The 16,314-nt window shown below is 47.9% G+C and overlaps 6 protein-coding genes across 6 annotated transcripts; 2 read left to right on the top strand and 4 right to left on the bottom strand.

Moving 5' to 3' along the window:
* Positions 1 to 610: 610 nt before the first annotated feature.
* K441DRAFT_704098 (ADC synthase) lies at positions 611 to 4,154 on the bottom strand (the record flags this gene model as incomplete). Its single annotated transcript, XM_067653519.1, has 8 exons — positions 611 to 883; positions 1,795 to 1,902; positions 1,955 to 2,056; positions 2,112 to 2,993; positions 3,060 to 3,068; positions 3,123 to 3,586; positions 3,636 to 3,946; positions 3,997 to 4,154. 8 exons carry the CDS (start codon positions 4,152 to 4,154, stop codon positions 611 to 613), a joined length of 2,307 nt encoding a protein of 768 aa, XP_067506879.1.
* A 1,235-nt stretch (positions 4,155 to 5,389) lies between these two features.
* K441DRAFT_656154 (uncharacterized protein) lies at positions 5,390 to 7,934 on the top strand (the record flags this gene model as incomplete). Its single annotated transcript, XM_067647967.1, has 4 exons — positions 5,390 to 5,510; positions 5,597 to 6,993; positions 7,044 to 7,178; positions 7,246 to 7,934. The coding sequence occupies 4 exons, from the start codon at positions 5,393 to 5,395 to the stop codon at positions 7,753 to 7,755; spliced, it is 2,160 nt and encodes a 719-aa protein (XP_067506878.1). The 3' UTR covers positions 7,756 to 7,934.
* A 167-nt stretch (positions 7,935 to 8,101) lies between these two features.
* K441DRAFT_685599 (uncharacterized protein) lies at positions 8,102 to 9,707 on the bottom strand (the record flags this gene model as incomplete). The annotated part of the gene is made up of 2 exons (XM_067651900.1): positions 8,102 to 9,109; positions 9,159 to 9,707. The coding sequence occupies 2 exons, from the start codon at positions 9,705 to 9,707 to the stop codon at positions 8,102 to 8,104; spliced, it is 1,557 nt and encodes a 518-aa protein (XP_067506877.1).
* Positions 9,708 to 10,523: 816 nt separating this feature from the next.
* K441DRAFT_606397 (uncharacterized protein) lies at positions 10,524 to 11,760 on the top strand (the record flags this gene model as incomplete). The annotated part of the gene is made up of 3 exons (XM_067645401.1): positions 10,524 to 10,761; positions 10,857 to 11,432; positions 11,490 to 11,760. The coding sequence occupies 3 exons, from the start codon at positions 10,524 to 10,526 to the stop codon at positions 11,618 to 11,620; spliced, it is 945 nt and encodes a 314-aa protein (XP_067506876.1). The 3' UTR covers positions 11,621 to 11,760.
* Positions 11,761 to 11,903: 143 nt separating this feature from the next.
* On the bottom strand, positions 11,904 to 13,380 carry K441DRAFT_704095 (DAHP synthetase; the record flags this gene model as incomplete). Its single annotated transcript, XM_067653518.1, has 2 exons — positions 11,904 to 13,243; positions 13,354 to 13,380. The coding sequence occupies 2 exons, from the start codon at positions 13,378 to 13,380 to the stop codon at positions 11,996 to 11,998; spliced, it is 1,275 nt and encodes a 424-aa protein (XP_067506875.1). The 3' UTR covers positions 11,904 to 11,995.
* A 498-nt stretch (positions 13,381 to 13,878) lies between these two features.
* Positions 13,879 to 15,301, bottom strand: K441DRAFT_704094 (Clavaminate synthase-like protein; the record flags this gene model as incomplete). Its single annotated transcript, XM_067653517.1, has 3 exons — positions 13,879 to 13,895; positions 13,944 to 14,534; positions 14,590 to 15,301. The coding sequence occupies 2 exons, from the start codon at positions 15,299 to 15,301 to the stop codon at positions 14,155 to 14,157; spliced, it is 1,092 nt and encodes a 363-aa protein (XP_067506874.1). The 3' UTR covers positions 13,879 to 13,895; positions 13,944 to 14,154.
* Between the last annotated feature and the right edge of the window lie 1,013 nt (positions 15,302 to 16,314).

The following is a 16,314-nucleotide window of genomic DNA, read 5'->3' as shown; positions in this document are numbered from 1 at the left end:
TAAATAGTCTCTTTTCTTCATAGATCAATCTACACACGAGTTTTACCGTTCGACACTATAGCAACGGTATAAAGTATATCTTGTTCTTATTAAGAGGTTATTACAGGCGTCTAGAATTAAGATAACGATAGAAATATTTAAGACCTTAAGTTAAAAGATAATGTAATAGATAGCCCGGGCTTATAACTATTAACCGGACAATTTAGAATAAGAACTCTATTTATTAAAGCTGGCTCTAGAAGCTCTCTATATGCATAAGGTAGGTGCAGGCAATAGAAATAGGTGGTAGGCAATACGATGGTAAGAAACAGGGTGGTGAGTCATAAGGTAATAAGCATCAAAGACAGTAATAAGACGGTGGTAAGAAAATCCGATTCAGGTCAATAGAATTCTTCATCAGGCCCATCGCGGCGGAATCATGTATGAATGGATAATGAATAAAAAAGCATTAAACTGCAGTTGACGAATTGCGTTGCGAGGACCAAAGCACTGTTCAAGGACGGACCAGACTATTCCAAAACCAATGACTCCCGAAACCCCTATGATCTGACGAACAGAGAGATATTACTAATCTAACACCTAACCTTGCCATGCAAAATCTGAGCGCCCTCTAAGCCACAAGCTCCGGAACATCAATCTCCGGGATCTTGACCAAGGGTTCCACCTTAGCCACAGCATTTGCCTTAACCATAACCTCTTCCCACTCCTTCCCTGCATCGCTCAACCACGTAATCGCACCACCAGCTCCTAAGACTAGCTCATTGCCTTTCTTAACGATCGTTCGAATGATTACAGACTGATCTACTGTGCCGCTTGCGCAGAGATAGCCTAGACTACCAGCATAGGCGCCACGTTCTTGGTAGCCCTCGAGTGCATCGAGAAGCTGTACAGTGCTCTTATCAATATCGAATATTGATTACTGAATTTTCAATATTGAATATTGAATGTCAATGTCAATATCAATACGATATGTTCAATACTGAAAGATATTAAATATTGAAGATTTTTAGAGTTGAGGTGGTAAAAATGAGGCAAGATGTATTAGTAAATGACTCTCGGGCCTCCTTACAATACGTGCGCATTTAAAATTCATTAGGTAAACCTATAGAAAGTAAAAATTACCAAACATTAAATTAGATCTTGTAAGTCATCGCAATAATTTTTACACCCACCCCCTCCCCGTACATTCTACCTTTGATTAATGCCATACCTCCCTCATCTACTAACGCAATTAAGGACGATAATACATCCTCCTCCGCTATTTCTAAGCTTAATTCCAATCAATTTATCCACTCTAGCGGCGACGACGACGCGTCAAGCGACCCTACCCCAAACATAAACTCCCCAAAAGTCGCCTCGTAAAAGCACCAGTTATCTACCTCTATATGGCAGCTTACCCGCGATCCTCCCTTATAAAGCTATTCGCGATAGCAAGAATCGAATATAGTATTGCTTAATGTGGGGAGGGAGGCTATGGCGACGAATGTGGCACAAGAGACTTCGGAGGCCTTGGCAGAATCTAGAGAGCAGCCAACATCTACTACACCACGCCAAGGATTGCGGAGGTGACGATAGTGGTAAGAGAGTAGTCGCGAGAGAGTAACTATTTTGAAGCTCTACTAGAGCCCAGGGGCGTACGGAGCCTACTTTTAAATAAAACACCATACCAAGACTGTACTATATTCAATATTCAATATCTTTTCAATATTTTTCAATATTGAATTAATTTTCAATATCAATATCAATACGGCCTTTTACGAATATTGAATATTGATAAGAGCACTGAAGCTGTACAGAGCGCAGTTTGGGTGCGCCAGTCATAGAGCCGGGTGGGAAACAGCGCTCGATTGCCTTAACGCTACCGATTTTGGGGGCGATCTGGGATTGGATGGTCGTCACTAGCTGCATTTGGGGTTAGTCGATCTGTGCTTGGAGATGGGCAAGTATAACGTACTTGGTGGACTGTCTCGTAACTCTCGACTTGGAGAAGTTTTGGTACGGTGATAGATTCAGAGGGGGACATGTTGTGGAGATCCGATCGAATGAGATCCACAATCTAGCTTCAATATTAGGGAGCAGTTTTTTAATGAATATGTACGAGAGTCACGTACCATAAGGTTCTCAGCGAGTTCCTTCTTGTCTGTCGCTAGCGCGTTGATTCTTCGTTTATCTTCAACCGCGTCTGTACTGACGCCAATGGTGCCTTTAATCGGCTTCATCTCAGCCACACCATCTCGGTCTATGGAGATGAAGCGCTCCGGAGATGATGACAAAATCGCAACGTCGTGGTAAGGGAAGTTGAGATATGCTGAGTAAGGTGCGGGGTTCCGGGAACGCAGGTACAGATAGAATGAGTACGGGTCTTCATTGGCGCAGTCGGCCTTGAATTTCGTAGTCAAGGTGAGCTCATACGACTCACCCTCACGGATGGCGGCGCGCGATGCTTCAATAGCAGTACTGTAGGTCTTTTCATTGTCAGTACCGCGGAACATGGGCAAAGGCGTCGGGCTACGGTGGGGTGGAGATGGTGGGCGTGCAAATCCCTCGCGGACCCTCTCTACGTAAGCATCGAAATTAGATTCCGTTCGACCAACGCTCTTGGTAGAGCCAACGGCAGCCCCAATTGGATCGCGCTCGTCTCGACGAACAAGTCCTACAATTGTCCAATTGCGAGTGTAGTTATCCAACCAGAAAACAGTATCGGCAAAAAGCAGGCGGGTGTCGTTGTGTTGCGCATCAGCAAGATGCTCTGAAGATGGCGTGTAGGTATATCCAGGGAGTGATTCCCGCTTCAGCTCGTAACCAAGATATCCAATCAACCCAACTTGGAATAACGGCTGACCGATTTCTGCTTCCTGGTCAAGCGTGTGCGCTGAGAGGGCTTGAGTGTTTGTCTGAATGACTTCCTTTTGAAACCGGTCTAGCCAGGCCCAGTACGACTCTGAGAGTTTCTCAGTCTTGACCCGTTTGTTTTCTTGGTAGAATGATAGAGACTGCGTTCTTGTCGAGTAGCTGAGACTGAAGGAGCCTGCGGCAAGCTAAGAATTCCTTGAATGTACGTCTCGAACCTGGATACGGTCTTAGTATCCGGAAATAATGTCCAAGCATGGTGAGTTGTATACCTTTGCACTGTCCAGCCATGCCTCCCCATCCAGGGTGCTATGTCGCACGAAGAGTTCAAAGGCGTCTTGGGCAGATGGGCCTCTACCAAGAGGCACAGATTTCACAAAGTAAGGCCGAGATTTAGAGTCCTTGAGTCCAGTAGAGGCAATATAGCCACTCTCTGTGGAATTTGCCACCTCCCTCTCAATGACACTTTCGGCAACCAACTGTGAAGGAAGAGATACATTTCTGCCGATGGGTCGTCTTGTCCACCAATTCCAAGGTGTGCTGACATTCCAGAAGTCCAATGCTATTTCGCGGAAATTGCTGAGTATTTGTTTGCCATAGGAGGAGCAGACACTCTCAGGATGCCATTGAACTCCAAAGATGGGCCTGTGTTGATGCTGAAGACCCATCAAGACCTTTTTGGAAGGATCTTCTGGGTCGTATGCCCATGTATTCACTTCAAGCTCTGGATGTAGCCCTTAGAGAACGTTAGGTGACTCTATTTATGCTTATGAAATTTAACTCACCTTCGAAATCTAGGACGAGACTGTTGTACCGAATCGCATCAAAATACTGTGGCAGGTTCTTGAGAACGCCCGAATTTGTGTGGATAATTTGTGAGGCTTGCCCATGTTTGATGTTAGGTGCATGTATGATATTAGCACCAAAGGAGGTACCGATGCCTTGATGGCCCAGACAAACACCTAAAATCGGGACGTTCACCTCTTTAATCAGACGGGAGTTGAAACCAAAATCGCTAATCCGATCTGGTCGACCAGGGCCTGGCGAAAGGATGATTGCGTCGACCGACGGTAATATATAGTCCCTGAAATGTTCCCTTCCTGAATGTTAGCTAAAAGCAAGCTTCGGAAGTAAGTGCCAACATACCAAGTATATTGGTCAAAGTGAACGACTGCAGAGCTCCATTCGGAATGGCAGGTCCCATCATCGGCTTCTCTGGTTCCTTGTAAGAGCTGAAGGAGATTATTCGTGTATGAATCATAGTGGTCGATGATGAGCACACGAAGGGTGCCATCGAGACCCATTTTAAATCAGTTCATGCAAGGTAAAGCTTGCAAAGAATGTATTATTCTATGGTGAATAAAAAATAACAATTTTTGTGATAGGAAGAAGTTGATAAAAAGCTTTAATGGAAAGATTGACTCTATATCCAGCAAGCCCAATGTCCGATACCATGCACATTAGTGCAGCTCGCTTAGGAGAGGAAGCGAGCCCTGCAGCGGTAGAAGTCTCCAAGGCAACGTGAGAGTTCTTACGCACTAGCCATCCTGATACGCAAATTCGCGGTTTAGCTCGCAAGACTCATGCATGCTCTGTCCCCCGATTTCCGAGCTCGCCTGGCGCTTACCGTAACGGCATCGAAGTAGTGTCAGCGACCATCCAGGATTAGACAAGGATTTTCGACGAACCAGATACAACTGTATACGGAAATTCGATTGAAGCCTTGTCGTGATAGCTCATGTTGGTTCGGGAAAGACGCCCTGTGAATGCGTCGGAGATATCGTTAGAAGCGTGCATCGGAGAGCAACGTTGCCAGTCCGAAATGAACAAATCGAATCGGCCGAACGAGGACATAGGAAGACTCACGACAAAGAGGCCATACCAGGCAAAGAGGACGTACGATAGGCGCTCACATATTGTCTATGCCGGCGGAGGCTGGTAGGACTGTCTGGGTGTAGTGAATTTTTAGCTACAACAGCGCCGAGGCAGCTGTGTCTATGGCGAACATTAGGTCACTAGTGGTGTTGTTGTGAGAGCGTTGGTGGATGTCTCGTGTGGTTTCATGTTGCGAAGCACGTCGAGAAAGGGAGGAATTACGTGCCCGCATGGAGTTTTCCTAAACCGCATGGAATTTTCCTAAGCCACGCGCTGCCTCAGTTAAGCTTAGACTGCTGGTTCCTGGACTGCAACAACAACCATATCCAACAAGACCGACTGCGCAAACTAAGAAGCACGGCTTTTCTGCAGCTTCAAAACTCCTAGTCTGTATCCCACGCTCCTTGGTTGCATAGACTAGGCTACGGAAAGCAGCACAGGTGTCGATCTCGCGCGTCCTCGCTCGGCGTCGAGATTGCAACATTCCTGCCTAGGAATCGCAAAGTTGGGGCGCAGATACGCTACATGGAGCGCCATATTCCATAACATCTCCCCACCGCATGCCGACAAGCGAAGATGCGGACCTCACCGTCGGACAGCAATGCCACTGAGTGCTGACCCTCTCCAGACCGGACGCTGGAACTCCGACCTTGCGCGGTCCGACTCTATGCTTGTGAGGATGCAACGTCCCGCCGATGGCACCCGCAATCCTGCGAGCTCCCCCAACGCCGCGGCTTGTCAAGACTTCCACCGTTGTGGGCTTTGTAACAAAGGCTTCGAGAGAAGTAAGTTCGATTAACTCGTCTATACCATTGCTATATCGACTACGTCGTGCTTCGCTTAATTAGCTATTGTTACTAAGTGGAAGTAGGAGATCTAAGAGATAGACATAGACGGCGATGTCTCCAAGCCCTCTCCCGCCCACGTAAGTCTAAAAGGAAATCCTGTCTCTCTTGTGCGGCTTCTAAGCTCGGTTGTGACTTGGCATTCCCCTCATGCTCCCGGTGTATATCCCGGAATCAAAGGTGCGAGTATGCTGCGGCTACCCAGGGACCAGCCCAGGACAGACTGGTGGATGACGGCCGTATCGTTCAGCAGCCACGCGCTGACAACGAGGAAACAAATCAGCCCATGTTTGGACAACAGTCTAGTGGAGTTAGTGACAACGAGACTCCATCTTTAGCGGATTCACAATTCAACTTGAGTATGGCAGATATGCAGATACTGCTCGCAAATGGTTACGATGCTTCATTTCCAAAAGGGTCCAACACAGCAGTCAATAGCATCTCCACTGATCTTGACGCTGTTGGTGAGAGCAACGAGAGATCCTCAGTGCTGCCTTTCCAATCAGGCAGTACCCATTTGCGAGCTCAAGAGCATATGCGGGCGAGAGCTCCGCATGAATCGCAACAGATGGATTGGTCCTTCGATCAAGGCATGAATCTTGAAATCAGTCTCGGAAATAGCTCTCGAAACCATCAATCAGATATTGACTACATGTCCGACTGGCGGCACAATTCGGGTCCGGCGTCTACTTCCATCACTAGTGATGTCGAATCACTCAGTAATTGGCGCCCTGTCCAGTGGCTTAGAAAGACTGCAGCAAATGTCTCCGAGAAGGATCAGCAAGTGAGTTGGGGCGACGACACACTTCAAGATCCTATGCTGGGACCAACAAACGGTGGCACGTTTGATCTCTTGGGTTCTTTTGGAATGCCTGGAAGCCGCCAACTAACATCTGCGGCACGTGAAAATGAGAGAATGTCCTCTTCATCAACAGTTCCTACTTTTGAACCTATTTCGTGGAAGCCACCACTTCCCTGGGGTACCAGTACCGCAGCGCCTCCTCTCGCCAGAAAAAACCAGTTATCTGCGAGGAGCAATGCTAACATAACATCACGATCGGATGATGACTGGCCTCAGAAGCGTACCGCGCCTCGATCTGAACAGACTCGCCGCCCATCAAAAGCAGCCCAGCCGGAATCAATCGACAGAAGTCTACGATCTGTGGAATGCCCATTCCACAAGATGAGTACGGATGACGACTTGATTAAAGCACTGTCAGAATATCCACAGATGATGCTAAAACGTGGCACGTATCCACCTTTTGTGCACCACCGGCTGTATCGATGTGTGGAGGGAGATGTATTGGAACCTCTGGCAAATGCCTTTTGCTGCGTCAGCGCTCACAACGCTGCGTTGCCTAGTAGTGAGACCTTCGTTCACATAATGATGAACAAAGAGCGGGATCGGCTTGTCAAATCGTTTGTAAGTAGAACATATGAAATGACAGTAGCTTTAGATAACTGGTATTCTAGCGCCTATGGGGAAACTCCGACATAGAAGCATTGGCAGCCGTGCATGCAATGAGTGTCTATCAAATAGTAGGCTTCTTTGGATCGACTGCGGAACAGGCAAGATGTGCCGAGTTGCAGCACCACTTTTTCCTCAAGGTAGGCTGTGTCCCTAGTCTGAACCAAAATCTGTCACAGCTTATAAGAATGCTTTTCCCTCCTACAGATGGCTCGTCGCCTGGCACAACAACACCTCCGCCCTAGCGACGAAGCCGACCTTGATGAATCTTGGCGCAAATGGATCATCCACGAATCCATCCGTCGCACCGTCTTCCTTGTCAATATGATCAACAACCTATCTTGTCGAACCCAAAAACAGAATCCGTACTTCTACGAAACGTTAGATACTGACCTGATCCTCAATATGCCTCTTCCTGCACCGGATGTCATGTGGAGAGCGACTTCCCCGGAAGAGTGGATCGCTGCGAAGAATTCGCTTGGTCCTGTAGGTCTCACGCAGCTTAAGCTTAAAGCAAAGGTGCTGAGGGAGCAATATGACGGGAATGGCGTTGGCGTTAGTGATGGTGATGGCGATGGTGAAGTTAGAAGTAGTGGTGGGACAGGGAGAAATATCAGGGGAAGTGCTGCGTCAGGTCCAAAAGCGGAATTTGATGATTTGCAGGAGTTTACGAGGTTGATAATGGCAAGCCTTTCTGTGAATGAGCCTGAAGCTTAGAGTTCGGCAATCATTCTTGAAAGCGTTGGAGTTTGGGTGATGTGATTAGCAGTCATTGAATAATTTGGAGCGGAGTTTGTGTGATTCCGTGATACCTTAGACCAACATTGCCTATAGATGCTTAATTATTGTCGCTTAGGCTGAGCTTCTGAATTCACGCCTGTCAGAATTTTGCGGAGGTTGGAAGTTGGAATCAGCTGGCATTATAGCTACAAAGAGAAAAAAAAAGTATAAGGCAGAGCAAATGCCAACAAAATTGTTGGTAAGATATTTTGCTGCCCAACCCGGCCCTCAATGGCAATGCTAATTTTGATCCAATTTACACCCGCCCAAGCTCCCATCCGCTTCATGTTTCGTGTGTTCCATTGATGCGTTGACTGCTTGCAGCCTGCAAAACCACAAACCTCGCACCAAACCCCTTGCCGGTCTTCTCCGCACTTTCCGGCGCCTCGTCTTCATCAAGCAAGATGACGTTTCCGGGATAGAGCTTTCCAAGTAGTGCAAGACCAACAAGCGGATCCTTTGCGGGGAAGACATGCACCTGGTTCTCTTCCTTTTTCTTTGTGGATGTGATTAGGCCTGGCTGGGCGAGCGTTCTTGCCGTAGCATGGAGTAGGGCGCTTGCGAAACCTTTCTTAGGATTATCGCAAGCTTCTAGAGGCGGACTTGGCAATGGAGTTTCTTTAGATTCAAGAGATGCGCCATTGGTCTCCGGTGGTGGTGTAGCATCGGCCTCTGATTCTCGGGATTTATTCGAAGACGCGCGGTAAGCATACCGCCGGCCTCGAGCAATTTGGCCAAGGTCGACAGAGACACTGATACCAGTGTCAATATCCAGTTGGAGTTGCAAGATGCGGCGAGACGAATCAATGCCGATGTTAACACCTATTGAGGACCTCGTAACTTGGGGGTTGAGCGTCACCAGCGATGGCGGCGGCCACGCTCCTGGAGGAATGCGGTGTTCGGGCTGAGAGATCTCGTTTTTCGGCGCACGGTAGTAGACCGGATGTTCGTAGTCAAACAGGAGGTCTGTCTGCGAGTCGTCAAGACGTACCGGATGATATCGGAGGAGGTGCAGAGATGGTGACCCAGATAAGAAGGCAGGTAGGACGAGACCTTGGGAGTATTGGAGACCGTATCCTCCTTGAGGTAGGCTCGCACCAGTAAAAGCTTTCGCAACATTCACGATAGCGGATTGAGAGATGATGCCAGTGAGACATTCTAACAGGAAGACTTTTCGCGGCTCTTCGAAGTCGCGCAAGCCTCGAGAATTCGAAGAAGCAATTAACAAGGGAACCTCCTCATAGTTCTCAAACGGCAGTAAGGCATCTCGAAGGAGTACCATCCGGTGGAGCTAACCGAGAATTAGCAATACTTCAAGCTGTACGAATCGATGTATTTACCCATTCATTGTACAGTTGCATTAAATCGCTAGCACTTCGCGGGCCTAGCAGAAGTGAAGTCGTCCCTGATGTCCAAAGATGCCCATCGCATTGGCTGTAGATTTTCAAATGCGGATCCGCTTCATCTGCATTGATGGCTTCTCGGACATACCTAACCAGACTCTTTCCGATCCGATGTGCTTGCCATGCAATTTCCTTTCTTGATGTGTCCGAAGCGGTATACGATAGAGGCAGAGTTGACTCCCTCCCTGTAATTGCTAGAGATGACGCAAGTCCATCAATCAGAATATCCTTCGCCTTGACCCGATTTGGAGCATCCCCCCCGAGTCTTAGAACGATCGATTCTAATAGAGGCAGCGCTCCAGAGACTAATTCGCGTGCTGTGTATACTCCTGGAGGGGGATGATGTTCGTTCTGCAAATGATGAGTTGTGTGATGTGGTTCCATTGACTTGTGTGGACCGAGCGATGGAATGAGCCTGTGGCCTAGAATCAAGCCTGCCAAACCCGTAAGACGATAAGGAATAGTCGTAGTCGTTGGAGGAAACATAATGAAGGGACCCGTCTGACTAAACCTGAGCATGAAAAGCGCAATAACGACTAAGCTAACAGCCCTAGAATGCAGCTTGGAAGAAAAGAGCGAGGGCGGAATACCTTTTCAACGTGGCGTTCTCCGCTGTAGCATTTAAGTTATGAACACGACTTTTTGCCAATGGAAACTGAAAAGGATCACCGCAGTCTGAGGCCACATATGCTTTGGTATGAAGACAAAGGCAGATTGCCGTGTACGCCCCGAGTTCGCAAAACCTTTGAATGCGCCCTCCGTTTATCGAGAGCCGCCGCTTCGTCTGTGCCACTCTCTGACATTGATGTAGACTTCGTGAGGTTGTCCGAGACGAATATGCACGACGACCACGGAACTCCGATGGCGGCCCCAGCACTAGCCACCTCCTTCCATTACAAATGCCTGGAAAATGCAAAGCAGTGATTCTACCAAGAGTATACCCGCAACGTCGCACATAAGATTGTCTTCGAATTGAGCAAGCTAAAGACAAGCATCGTTAAGGCAGTAATTGTAATAGTGTCGATCTGAATTAGGTTGTACTACCACCCTGTTTCAGATGTATTGTATACCCCCTGTTCCTCCCTATTGCCTGCACCTACACTATGTATATATAGCCTCTTTTTCTTCATAGATCAATCTTTACACAAGTCCTTTTTTTCTTACAATCGGTGCACGGACTACCGATCAACAAATAGGCGTATATTTATATATATATAAAGAGCGTCACAAGTCGAGGACGAGGATTGCAAGCACGCAGAATCGCACAAGCAAATGACACTAACTTGAGGTCTATTTATCATCATGTCTGCTGCTTTACCACAGTCAGTATCTGTCGGGGTCGCTGCGGCGGAGGCGTACCCCACAACTCACTTTTCGGGAACTGAGGGCGCATACATGCTTCCGCACCACGCCAAAGAGATTGAGCGCCTTCAGAGGCAGCACCACTTCATGAACAGCACTACTGAGGGCAAGCTGCTGGTGACGCCCAACACCAAGGGTTTCAGCCCACTCCGAATCCTTGATGCTGGTTGTGCAGACGGTGCGTGTAATTTCGCAATCTGGGTCTCAATCTAAGGCAAATACTGGAATTCGAAGATCGAGTGGAGAGGCTGATAGTTCTCGAATGAATTGTAGGCACTTGGCTAAGAGATGTTCCCCGTCAGTTTCCAGATAGAAATCTCGAGCTCTTCGGCGTCGACATTGGATCAACTCTTTTCCCGGGCGCCGGCTCAGGATCAGCTGGAAATCCGGCGACAACGACCCCTGACCTCCGAGCTCACAATATCCTCCATCCCTTTCCGTCATCCTGGAAATGGAAAAACACATTTGACATCGTCCATCAACGCCTTTTAATTTGGGGAATCGCGTCTAAAGAATGGTCAGCCGTCGTACGCAACCTAGTTGAACTCCTTAAGCCGGGCGGATATATCCAGCTTGTTGAGGTGGAGTGGATTGATCCATTGCGGCCGGCGAGCCTGCCGCAGCTTAAAAAGCAAGCTGCATTGCAAGAATGGTCGACCAAAGGCTTCGGCATGGATATTCATGTTGCATACCAGCTCGAGGGATACCTCCGAGATGCCGGTCTAGAGAACGTGATCAAGATCCAGTTCGATCACGGTTATGGCGCCAAATCAAAGGATCCGGAACAGGCTGATGTTTCCGCTGAGCTCTTGGTTGAATGTTTCCGGAGTTTGGACCAAAAAATAGGCCGTAGGTGTCCCGTGTTCTCAGAACATAAAGCTATTCCAGCTAACATAAACTTCACAGCCGATGGTATCCCCAGTGTCGCCAGAAACGCCAAGGAGTTTCATGCCTTCCTAGACGCCCTAGAAGTTGAGATCAAGACCTATGGCTATCAACCGAAACTTAACTTTGTGTATGGGAGGAAGCCGCTTTGAATGCAAGTGTAAATTATAGAAACTTGAGCAATTGAATCGTGTCGCTGTATCTAATTCATAATGTCTGGGAACTATTTTGAGTCAACGCGGCGTCTGAAAGTTCAAAATTTAGATTGACTGCAGCAATGCCATAAGTTAAAGACATGTCCAATGCAAAACAAAATATCCAGCCAATCCTAGGACATGGGTTGTTTGAGGTAAGCACACGGCTTCAACGGACCACTACTAAACTCTTAATGGAATAGTAATCAAATGAAGTCAACGTCTGTTGAAGCTTTTAATGAGTCAATCCAAGCAGATGGCTTTCGAATTTTTCACATGTTTCTTTACAGTCGCTTCTAGACCTTCTATTGCAAAACAGTGAAATTTCCCTGCTTAGAAACCACTCTCTGGACACCACTCCTTCACAAATGCCGTGAAACCCTTAACCAAATCAATTGCCTGATCAGCTGACAACCTTGGGTCACAAAGTGAGCGGTAAGATCTTCCCAAATCCGCCGGCTCAACAACGTGCACCTCATCGAAGCACTCCGTAACATTCTCACCCGTCTGCTCAAGATGGATTCCACCGAGATGACTTCCCAGTCTTCGGTGCGCAACATAGGTCTCCTTCAATTCACCCAGCATCGCATTAACGATCCCGGTCTTCCGGCCACATGTGGTGGAGACTGTGTTAGCGTGGCAGGGATCGCAGATCCAGATCGGAACGTGCCCAGAAAGTTGAACAGCGCGGATGATTTGCGGGAGCGTAGAATGCACTTTGCCCCAACCAAGGCGAGTAATGAGCGAAATCTTGCCATAATGGTCTCGGTTTTGCGAAAGGGTATCGAGAAGGGCAACCACAGCTGCCGGAGTAGCTGTTGGGCCTATCTTGACGCCGATGGGATTACGAAGGCCGCGAGCATATTCCACATGTGCCCCATCCAGCTGCCGTGTGCGCTCACCAAGCCAAAGGAAGGTGGCTGAGGTGTTGTAGACTCCAGTGGTAAGAGCTGATTCGTAAGGCAGATGCAGGATCTCGTGCGATGTGTACAGTGTAGGCGGCGCTTTCGTGTTTCTTGCGCCTTGGCTGGGTTCTTTTTCGACTTGAGTGATGGTATTCAACGTTGCCGCGGCATAGAAGTAGCCAAGCTGCAGTCGTTGTGGGTCAGGCTCTCGGCTTTCTGGGTTTTCCGAATTCACGTTGTGGCCACGAAAGGCAGGGACAGTTTCGCCGGTTGGCAACCTCTCGAACATTTGCGAACGTGGCTTCGCATACTGTCCAGCAATACGCCCGATCTGAATAATGGACTTGCCCAGTGCTGCTCCCAGAATCTGACTCTGGTATGCAAGTAATGTAACCTTGCTACGAATGATATCATGCTGGACATCATAGAAACTTTCCGCGCAGTCACCGCCTTGGATGATAAAGGCGTTGCCTTTGGCAACTTGGTAGAGTTGCTGCCGGGCACCTTCGATCTGATAGGGAAGCACCAAAGGAGGCAGCTTCCGTAGTTGGGAGCAAGTCTGCTCAAGAGCCAGCTGGTCGTCGTAATCGATCGCTTGAGCCACTGGCCTGCTGCGCCAGGAATCAGGCGTCCATTGAGCTGTGTTGGTCGGCTCAATTACTTCGACAGCGGTTTCCTTGATAATATGGTAATACCCCGGTTTGAAGCCGAGGTCAATGACCTGTAATCCAATCAGCAACACAAAGCTCTAACATTGTCGGGTAAGGCTTCAAGCGGTTGGCATACCGTTGGTGCAGAAATTGTCTTAATCATACTTAGAGTTAGATGGGTTTCAATAAAATTGATAGATAATGTGAAGGAAAACTTTTCACATTTGTTTGGAGCTCAGAAGCGCAGAGCTAAAATTGCCGATCAAGTAGTTTACATGAAATTATGAGAACACAGCAGAGGTATTCCCTTGTCCCTAAGATGTTCCATATTCAAGTCAGCTCAAACGAGCAACTCAGTCTCACCCACGGTTTGCGTGATGATGCTCGGCCGTGACGTTCGCACACAAAATTGCCACCTCGTACATGATTTAGCAATCCAACCAATCACGGCCATTTACACAGTCTCATAGTGTTGCATTGCAATGTAGATGCAAAGGGGAGATCCTGCATATGCGGTAGTTGGAAAATGTCGGAGGTCGGAGGAAGGAGATGGGTAGGAACCGCCTCGCCTGCGTCCGAGACACCCCTGAAATCCAAGATGCACTTCACGTCCTTCAACTCCGAACAGCATCTTGCATATGCACAACAACCATTTTAATCCGATGGAGTAAGAACCACATGTGCGTGAGCTTGTCAATCGTTGTGTCGACTGAGCTAATCTCCAACAGATTAAAATCTACTCGTCAGCGGACTTATCTAACCCGAGATGGTGGTTTAGATGAAAAATCGCATCATCGCGTTTTAGCACGTGTAGCAATATGCTGGACAACAAACAAGAACTTTGATGGCAATACTTCATACTAGGCCTATCGAAACGATCGTAGACATGATCATTGAACTGAATCAACATCTAACAGTACAGGATCAGTAGCAGACTCTACCCCGCTGTTGCATCAACTAATTGGGGCAAACTTTCCGCCGCATGGGTATTTTCCTCCTTTCGTTGCATACTTTCGTCCCAAGTTGCCGTATTTTTCCCCTTTTTGTGCAAGAAAGCCAGTCGTTCCACTACATGCTTTCCAGCATAGACCGGACCGTACTTCTTCGGATTATCTAGAGTGCAGCACTGCTCAAGTGGCTCAACCAGTGCATCGCGGTTTGGATGGCCAAACCACGCAATTGCGTACCGAGCTGGGAGTATCTCAGGAATATTCCCGTTCTCGTCTGGCTTTGGTGCTGGCTTTGGTGCTGGCTCAACGACGCGGTGTTCCGTGGAGCGGAGGATGTCATTGAACCAGCGAGCCAGGAGATCACCGACTGAGTTATGTCTGTTAGTATATTACACAGCCCCAGGAGAGTGAGAAATACTCACCGTTTATAATGGCACATCCTGGAATTGGCGGAGCATCAATATATTGCCCATTGGCATGTCGAACCTGCAAGCCGCCACTGTTATCACTAAACAGCAACGTCAAAGTCCCGTAATCTGTATGCGCTCCGGCTCTCAGACGGTTTTTGAACGAGTATCGGCTTGTCTCCGGATAATATAGTACGCGGAAGAAATGATCTTTCGCATTAACGTGGGGCTCAAAAAAGTTCTCATCGATCCCAATCTGCTGTGCAAGGACCCGCAACAGCACCAAATGGACTTGGTGGCACTTCTGAAAGAAGTAGTTCATATCATCTTGGAATTCTGGCCAGTTCTCCGGCCACTGATTTGGCCTTGTCGGATCGTTGTCATCGCCAATGTCAAATGCTTCTTTTTGGTCTGAGTGGGTTTTATCACCAGAGGTACGGTGCGGCGCAAACCATCCGTGAAAGGCCTTCTTCTCTCCGGTTTCGATTTTGGCCTTCTCTTCCTCGGGGAGGGCGAAAAAGCGTTTTGCATGAGCGAAGAGGTTTTCGTAGGCAAAGTCCGGGATAGAATGGTTGGCCAAGTAGACGAATCCTACTTCTATGAAGGCCCGGAAGAGCCTGTGTTTCTCTTTCTCACTCTCTTCGCGGGCTTCAGGTGAGTCAATGATGGAAGGGGCAATGATCTTGTAATAGTCGATCACCGGAAGGCTTGCGTCTTGTGTAGACATGACTGTGGTGAAGTCGTTGACAGGATTGTATACAATTACAATTTGATGTGGGGATAAGAGAGTTTAATAGCAAAAGTATGTGACAATGAAAAAGTCTTGAGGAGCGCTTGACACAGAAAGATCTTGTCTTCGATAAGTAATTCGCTCGATAACTGGAATGTCCAATTGTCGCCTTAGTTTCGATGTAGCGAACAATTCTACACAGCCATAAGGTCGACCATCATCAAAGCACTGGACTATTAATGCTCTTGTTAGGATAACTACATAGTGACGTAGTAAAATGTAATCTGATTGGTCATCACGAAATGTACCTGGCCAATGGCTTTCCGAAGAGGTCTTTCAGAATAGGCTAAACATCCATGTAGTAGTCCGTTAACCAACGTAGAGCATTTTTGACAAAATCTGAGACGATTTGTAGAACATGAGGCTAAGAAGCGGAATAATGCATTGATTTTGGCATGGGTGGGCTGACGCCATCTTAAGTGGATTGACGCGATGCCAACGATATCAACGTCCCTCTGCGAGCAGACGCTCCGAGTCCGCATATGCATGTTGACTGTCTAGCATTGTAGATCAGACTATTTACGCGTTGAGCTCGTGATGAGGGCCAGGCCGTCGGAGGTTGATGGAAACTCGTCATCTGCAGCTAACAAGCGGAACTCCTCAAGTCAGATAGCTCGTAACGAAGGAATTTGGCGAATGGAGAATAACGCAAATTGCGAAACAAGATGTACACGAGTGAGAGGCCGGAGGGCGAGTGGGTGGTGCTTGAAGAGGAACTAGGTCAATGGGAGACTACTCGAGCCTTACTTATATGAGGATGTCCCCAAACGGCTGAAGAGCAATTGCCTGTCATAAAATTCAAAAGTTGAAAGCCTTCTTCCCCGATCTCTATCCCCGCTATGGTATTCTATTCCAAGCTCCCCAAGCCCGCTCCTCCTTCCTCTGATGTCTTCAACTTTATCTTCCACGAAGGCCGCGAGAATTACCCACGGAACCGCATTTTATACAGG

This window comes from Cenococcum geophilum (genome assembly GCF_001692895.1).
Source record: "Cenococcum geophilum 1.58 unplaced genomic scaffold K441scaffold_10, whole genome shotgun sequence".
In the NCBI taxonomy this organism is placed as follows: domain Eukaryota; kingdom Fungi; phylum Ascomycota; class Dothideomycetes; order Gloniales; family Gloniaceae; genus Cenococcum; species Cenococcum geophilum.
The sequence above is the reverse complement of the archived record's forward strand: the minus strand, read 5'-3'. Positions and strand labels throughout refer to the sequence as shown.